This window comes from Lates calcarifer, unplaced genomic scaffold, assembly GCF_001640805.2.
Source record: "Lates calcarifer isolate ASB-BC8 unplaced genomic scaffold, TLL_Latcal_v3 _unitig_2106_quiver_2245, whole genome shotgun sequence".
NCBI lineage: Eukaryota > Metazoa > Chordata > Actinopteri > Centropomidae > Lates > Lates calcarifer.
Genome location: NW_026115987.1, coordinates 2,250 through 9,228, shown reverse-complemented (window position 1 = coordinate 9,228; position 6,979 = coordinate 2,250). Strand labels below are relative to the sequence as shown.

The following is a 6,979-nucleotide window of genomic DNA, read 5'->3' as shown; positions in this document are numbered from 1 at the left end:
CACAACTTCTAAAAAAAATACACTGTAATAATAATAATCGGGAAAACGAGTCGTTATCCGTTTTTCATTTTGGTTCTGGAAACAAATATTGAAAAAACGAGTCATTATTTCGTTTTTTTTAGTTTTGGTTTTTTTTTTTGGAAAACGAATGAACGAATGATACACGGATTAAATTGCTCTTTTACCAGAATAAAAGGCACAATGACGTTCACCGCCCGTCAAACTGGGTTTAGCCTTTCCAACCGAAGTAGCTGGTGATTAAATCAAGTGCTCCGTCAAGTTTTTTTTTTTTTTTTTTTTTTTGCGGCATCACGTGTTGTGAGTTTATCGGCGGGTTTTGATGGCTGACTGCTCACCTTAAACTCTGCTTAGCTAAAGGTATGATTTATCAATGTTTGAAGAGCTTATCTGCAGCTACTTTGTAGCGTGTGTTACTATCAAACTGTGTTTGAAGCGTTTGGTTCACGTTGTGTGTCGCTCATGTTTGTGTGAAGCTGTTGAAATTTTAGCTAATCTCTGCCAGGTCTGATGATGCTTTCAAGAGCTGAGGTCAGGTGTGCAAATCAAGAAGAAAAACACCAGAGGAGTAATATTTAAATGGGACATATACTTCTATTTCCAAGATAGTTATTTACAGTTAAAAGTTGGCATTATTATGGAAGCCCAGAATTCATGTTAAACGACGTCTGGGGTGTCACACACTGACTCAGCCCTATATTTTCAAAGCGGTGCCTAGGCTGAGCTGCTGTGGCTCGATAGGCAGTCTAATCTGAACGTAGTCCAGCAGTTAACCCTGCTTACTTAGCTCTGCTTGTCCTACCAGTAATATTAGAATATTCCCACTTTCTGACCTAGTGCACTGAAGTGTCATTAAAACACTTCCATCTGTATTTTATGCTCATTAAAATTTTTTATTTTAGTTTATAATTTCACAGCATTTCAGACGTCATGCATCCCCATGGTATCATTTTAAAGGAAATACTTTGGAGTTTAATTTGGCTTGTTTTGTTACTCCTTGTCCTGTCACAGGTTAAGACTCAAAAATATAAATGCGCTTACTTTATTTTTTGTTTGTGTTTTTGTCTCGTCAATTTCAAATATAGTAAGTCAGAGATAACAGGGGCTATATGACTGAAATTCACATTATGTTATCACAAGATGTCTTTAATGCATGTATCCAAGTTAAGGTTGATGGGAGGGACAGAGGTGACTCTGAGCATCACGAGGCCAAGGGGCGTTACAAAAACTCAACCAAACAGCCACAAAATGTTTCTAAAAGCTCCCCAAAGCGCCCAAGCTACAAATGTCACATTAGTTTCATCAGAGTATCACTGAATCAGTTTCTATTACTGTTATCAGGCAAAAAAAGGCTTCTGTCTTGTGGTTGACTGGCCCTGATGATAATACCTGTTCACGAGTTCACTACAGAGGCTTATATATAAATGTACACTGATCAGCCACAACATTATGTACTATATATTATATCACCCAAACCTATTGTGGATGATGCATCATGTCTGAAACATCTCTTTTTATAGACTTTTGGAGATGTCACCGAAGAAAAATGCCAGAGTGGGTAAAAGAGCAGCGAGTTCAGGTAGGCAAATCAAGTCACTGAGTGAAACCTAATGTCTCACAAGTTATTTTGTAATAGTTAAATTATAATGAGTGACAGTTATTGCCTTGACAACACAGGTGATGGTGAAACAGAAAGAGCCGGTGGTAAGAGGAAAGCTGCAGCTTCTGATGAGACTGGAGAAAATAAGGAGAGCTCAAAGTCACCTGCTTCACCACAGCACTGTCACTGGCTGATGAAGTCGGAGCCTGAGAGCCGCTTTGAGAATGGGATCGATGTGAAGGTACAGAGCAGCGACGGCCTCATCAACACAGTCTGTCGTTGTTGTTGTTGTTATTGTAAAAAGATAGTGGGCTGCACTCATCTGATGATTGTGGTTCATTCGGCAGTTCGGGATTGAGGATCTGAAGGCTTTGCCTAATCAGACCAGCTGCTGGGATGGGGTCCGCAATTATCAGGTAGAGCCACAGAAACCGACTCCTCTAATGAAAAGAAATTTACTTGAAATAAGGGCCCGGCACAAAACCGCTCTGAAAAGACTTTTGTGTCATCTTATTCTCACCAGCCGTGGGCATATTCTTTTCTCGAGAAAAGAATGAATACGTATTTTTGTCTTTTCTCTGTGGGAATGTCCCTCGAAAATCTGCAGGCGCGCAATTTTATGAGGCAGATGAAAGAAGGGCAGTTGGCTTTCTTTTACCACAGCAACTGCAAGGAACCGGGGATAGCAGGAATCATGAAAGTAAGTCGCTCTCTCTCTCCCCCTGCTGGGAATATTTTAATGATTTAAACAAAGCTGCAGACAGGCGTGCTATTCAGCTGTGTTTCCTCTTTCTAGATTGTGAAGGAAGCTTATGTGGACCACACTCAGTTTGACAAGAAAGATGTCCATTATGATGCAACCAGTAAACCGGCCAACCCAAAGTGGAGCATGGTAACATGATTACAGAATAAGAGCAGATGCACACACATGAATATGTTCGTCAAGCACAGTTACTGATAATAAACAAGCATGAAGGTTGAACTTGTCTCCTTCTCTCTCAGGTCGACGTCCAGTATCAAAGAATGATGAAGCGTTTTGTTCCTCTGTCGGAGCTTAAAAAGTACCACCTGCAGCACCGGGCCAAAGGAGGGCCTCTGAAGGATATGGCGCTTTTTACAAGGGCCCGGCTCTCTGTGCAACCCCTCACCACTGGTATGTAAAAGAAACACACTGTGCGCTCTTTATTTTGTAGTTTTATTTCATCACACAGTCATGGGCTAGTTGTGAAGACTCAGTCTGTTTTTTTTTTTTTTTTTTTTTTCTGCAGAGGAGTTTGACTTTGTCCTGAGTTTGGAGGACAAACAGCCACTGTGAGGATATGAAATCATGCAACTGCAACCTAGTATACTGTCAGCTATCATCAGTGTTTATGCAAAGTGCAATCAGCACAAAATACTGTAGTGCTTATTTTCTGGTTCATATGTATTATTAAATGTGCCTTTGTCATCTTATGATTTTCATGCAGTGTTTATCTCTCTCTGAATGATACAGAACCAGGTCACTTAAAAGCACTTTACATTTCGCATATTAGGCAATATAGACACACTGAAGAAGTGGTCTCTAACACTCTATAATGTAGTTATAAGCAGATGTAAGTGTTTAATGTATTTGTCAACAACCATAAGCAGAAGCTTGTGTGTAAACATAATGAGAATATAGTAAATACAGTTAAAATGTCTGTCAGAGAGGTTACTGTTGACAAATAGTGTGCTTTATTAAACACTTACAGATACTCACAGAACAGGCTGACATGCAGCCTGTATCCACATACAACTGCATTATAGTGTTATAAACCACTGATTAAAGGAAGGTAAAGTGTTCCCATGAGAGCTTGTCATTACAGTGGTTGGATATAAAACAGCGGCAGTGTGTTATGTTGCTTAAGGTCGCCCTGAGCCCTCAGAATTGCTTCGGGCCTGGGTTTATTGTCGTTGTACAACTCAAATTTTGTGCATTAGCAGAGAGACCTGAGAGTCCTGTCACCACTCACTCATTTCTGCAACACAACCAATACAAAGTCTGAGTTTTTTTTTCCCATTTGGCATCAATTTATTTGACTTTTTGGGGACAAGGAGTAAGTGATTAGCATTTTGCAAAAGATAGAGAATTCTACTGTAACTTTTTCTCTGGTTAAAAGACTAAAATTATATTAGAGGCAGGAGGATTTCATTTGCTTGATACACTTAGGCACAACTTTCAAGTCTCTAATAAAGAGGTTACAGAAGACTTCATACTATCAGACCTTAATACAACACTTTGACAGTCTTTCCTAACACCACTGGAATGCTGAGGTAAAGCATATGAACATGAAAAGGTCATTTATTTGTGGCACTGTGTACTGTATACTCAATGTACACAAGCTGGAACAGGATAACAGGATTTAGCTGGTCTTATTTACAGATTTCTTTTTTTTTTTTAAATGCATGGGTTAATACTTAAAAAGGTCAAAAAGGAAAAAGATTCCAGTTTCCGCTTCCACCATAAATTTTTTTTGTGTGTGTGCAAACATACACAAACACAAGGAGAAAAATGTGTTCAGCAAGATATAGCAGTGCAAAGTTATCTCAGATTTATTGACCTTCTACACAATGTTAGGAATGCAAATATTAAACGTGGAATGTTGGAGATACATTATACTGAAAATTCATGACAATTCAGTTGCATTAATTAAGAGATTAGAAATCAATTTATCCCCCAAAAAGCGTGGAGAATGTAACAGAGAGAAGGCTTAAAAATCCAAGAATTTCACAAGAGATTTTACACAGTGGATATCGTGACAGGTGATTAGTTTGATTCCCATAAAGACAAAAAAAAAAAGAAAAAAAAAGCATTAATGAGGAAGGTCAAGACCAGCAGCCTGAAGCCACTTTGAATGCCTCATGCAAACTGTTTCATTGTTCACATACTGTATTACTGTATTTCGGTCTCCCTTCTTCCTCCCTTTGCCAGCAAATAAAACAGCTGCTTGACCAGATGTTGTACAGTTGACAGGGGCCTCCGCCGCTCTGCAAGACGCAGATGAGTCTTGTGTGAGGAGACTGAGGGAGGGGGGGGCCGGAGTTAAGGGCAGCGGTGGCGCTGCCTCTATCCGCTCTCCTCCCTCGCGGCTTGTTCCAGTGCGCTCTCTGAAGCGGCTGAGCCCTCGAACCTCTGAGAGGCGATGGCGGCCTGGTGAGACATGCTCTTCCTCACCACGTCGCCTTTCCTCCACAGTGTGATTTCCTATAGTGAGAGAAAGCAAGAGTGTGGAGGTTTTCAGACTTCATGCTCCATGTCTGTGTGTATCGATAATATCAAGGCGTCAGTCGCCTTGGTTTGTTCGGCAGTGATCTCACTTTTTGAAAAATCATATTTATGCATCTTATGCTATTAAGCAGCAAAGTCAACACACAGGTGACACTTAGAAGAATACAAGTGAGAAACTATGCATACATAGGAAAGAGGTACACTTTAAGAGAAAAATAAATAAATGAATAAACATTTAAAAATTAGAGAATGTATATGAAGAAAGTAGATATACAGTTTTAGTTGCTTTTTAATTGGAAGAGATCCTAATACAGTCTGTATTGAGCTGTAGTGAATAATCAATTCATTGATTGATCAACACAGAAAATAGTCAACTATTATTTAAACTAATAATTGTTTTGAGTTCATTTGTTTAGAAAATAGGGCAAAATTCTCTGTTAGCTTCTCAAATGTGAGTATTTTCCTGTCTTATTATTATTCTATGATAATAAACTCAGTATGTTTGGGTTTAGACAGTTTACATGTTATTGTCAACTACAGTAAATCATTTGTATCTTTTGTCCAGTCAATACAATAACACAGTTTTGAAACACTTCATTATCTTTGTAAGCTGTACAGCTACATCCCAAGATCTGACTAGGATTATATGTAAATAAAAAACAAGGAACTCGCAATTATTTGCAATGTTTATTAATCTGTTAGGATAGTAAGGACCAACAAACCCTTGTACTCAGAGCCAAAATGGCACCTTCAAATATCGTCTTTTGTCCAACCCAGACTCCAAAACTCAAAGGTGTTTAATTTACGAAGCTACGGTACAGGAAAAAAAAAACAAAAAAAACCTAATAATCACATTTGAGAAGCAGGAATTGGCATCTGTTTAATTAATTTTCTGCTATTCCATTAATTTACTAATTGTTTTAATACTACACTTACTATATGAAAAAATGAACATACTGCATTTCACAATTTTGTATTAACAGGAAATAATACAGTGAATGCACCATCAGACACTGATAAAACTTATCTCTTCACAAAGATGGAGATACATTTGTTTTTTCTAAAGTTTCCAATATTGTATATTAACAGCACACTGAAACATTTTTAAGCAATAAAAAAAACTTTTTTTGAAAACTTAATTTTGTTACATTGCTAAGGTGAATGTTTCTGAACTCAGATTACTGCCAGAAATAGTGAATATTCAGATTATTATGATACATGTAAAAACACTCTCTGAACCTGAGGGTGACCTGTTTCTCTGTTTGCTATGAATACTGTCTTTCATCATTATTTTACCTGCTGTTTGAAGTAGCGTCTCTCCTCCTCATCGATCAGCACCAGGTTCAGGTAGTAGCGCACAGAGAACTTCTTGTTGATGTCTCGCATGGTCGGAGTCAGATCATAGCCAGCCAGAAATAACCGTATGGGAATGGATTCTCCTGTAATATGAAATACATTTTGACAGGTCAGATAATATTATTTTAACCAAATAAGATGTTTTATACTTGAAATAACTTGAAAGCCACGAATTAGGTGTTGTTTACCTCTGACCGGTGCACCATCCATGATTTCGTACTTGGCAATAGTGTCATTTTCATGGTATACACTTGGGCCGGTGCCCGTTGTCTCACGTTTGATTATGTCAATCTCCATGTGCTTAATTTTAATCCTCACCAGCAGGAAGTAGATTTTTTCCCACAATGACATCTTTCAGGTGGTACCTGTCAAAAACCAAATACAGACACAAGCACAGAATGAGAATGAGAGCTGTACGTAACAATTTAGTAAGTGAACACTTTTTTTTTAATTTGGCAAAAAAATATGGGGTTACAGCTTCTCAAATGTGAATATTTCCTGATTTTCTTTGTCGTCTATGACAGTAAAGTGAATATCTTTTTGGCACTGCCTAGTCACACATAACATGATGCTTTGAAGACAGCATCTTGGGCTCTGAGGACTTGATATTTTTGCTGGACACATTACAGTCAGTTTTTTCCTGCCACTGTTGCCTAGTGCTGCTCCCAGTGGGAATTGTTGGGTCTCTCTTTGTAAATATGATAATATAAAGAGTACAGTCTAGACCTGCTCTTATAAAAGTGCCTTATGATAACTTT

At 38.3% G+C, this 6,979-nt stretch overlaps 2 protein-coding genes across 2 annotated transcripts; one reads left to right on the top strand and one right to left on the bottom strand.

The window, feature by feature from the left end:
* The first annotated feature begins 271 nt into the window (after window positions 1–271).
* On the top strand, window positions 272–3,070 carry LOC108892202 (thymocyte nuclear protein 1). Its single transcript, XM_018689638.2, has 8 exons — window positions 272–378; window positions 1,539–1,597; window positions 1,696–1,859; window positions 1,966–2,034; window positions 2,226–2,318; window positions 2,415–2,510; window positions 2,621–2,771; window positions 2,887–3,070. The coding sequence occupies exons 2-8, from the start codon at window positions 1,549–1,551 to the stop codon at window positions 2,931–2,933; spliced, it is 669 nt and encodes a 222-aa protein (XP_018545154.1). The 5' UTR covers window positions 272–378; window positions 1,539–1,548; the 3' UTR covers window positions 2,934–3,070.
* Window positions 3,071–3,308: 238 nt separating this feature from the next.
* Window positions 3,309–6,587, bottom strand: LOC108892201 (vacuolar protein sorting-associated protein 26B-like). Its single transcript, XM_018689636.2, has 3 exons — window positions 6,410–6,587; window positions 6,162–6,304; window positions 3,309–4,841 (listed from the first exon to the last, which is right to left on the bottom strand). Exons 1-3 carry the CDS (start codon window positions 6,570–6,572, stop codon window positions 4,704–4,706), a joined length of 444 nt encoding a protein of 147 aa, XP_018545152.2. The 5' UTR covers window positions 6,573–6,587; the 3' UTR covers window positions 3,309–4,703.
* Window positions 6,588–6,979: the final 392 nt, after the last annotated feature.

Coding starts and splice junctions, on each gene's coding strand:
- LOC108892202 (XM_018689638.2), top strand. CDS start 1,549: ATGTCACCGAAGAAAAATGCCAGAGTGGGTAAAAGAGCAGCGAGTTCA. Junction 1,598..1,695: donor TAAAAGAGCAGCGAGTTCAG/GTAGGCAAATCA, acceptor TTGACAACACAG/GTGATGGTGAAACAGAAAGA. Junction 2,772..2,886: donor TGTGCAACCCCTCACCACTG/GTATGTAAAAGA, acceptor TTTTTTCTGCAG/AGGAGTTTGACTTTGTCCTG.
- LOC108892201 (XM_018689636.2), bottom strand. CDS start 6,572: ATGTCATTGTGGGAAAAAATCTACTTCCTGCTGGTGAGGATTAAAATT. Junction 6,305..6,409: donor GGATGGTGCACCGGTCAGAG/GTAAACAACACC, acceptor TTCATATTACAG/GAGAATCCATTCCCATACGG. Junction 4,842..6,161: donor GACGCTACTTCAAACAGCAG/GTAAAATAATGA, acceptor CTCTCACTATAG/GAAATCACACTGTGGAGGAA.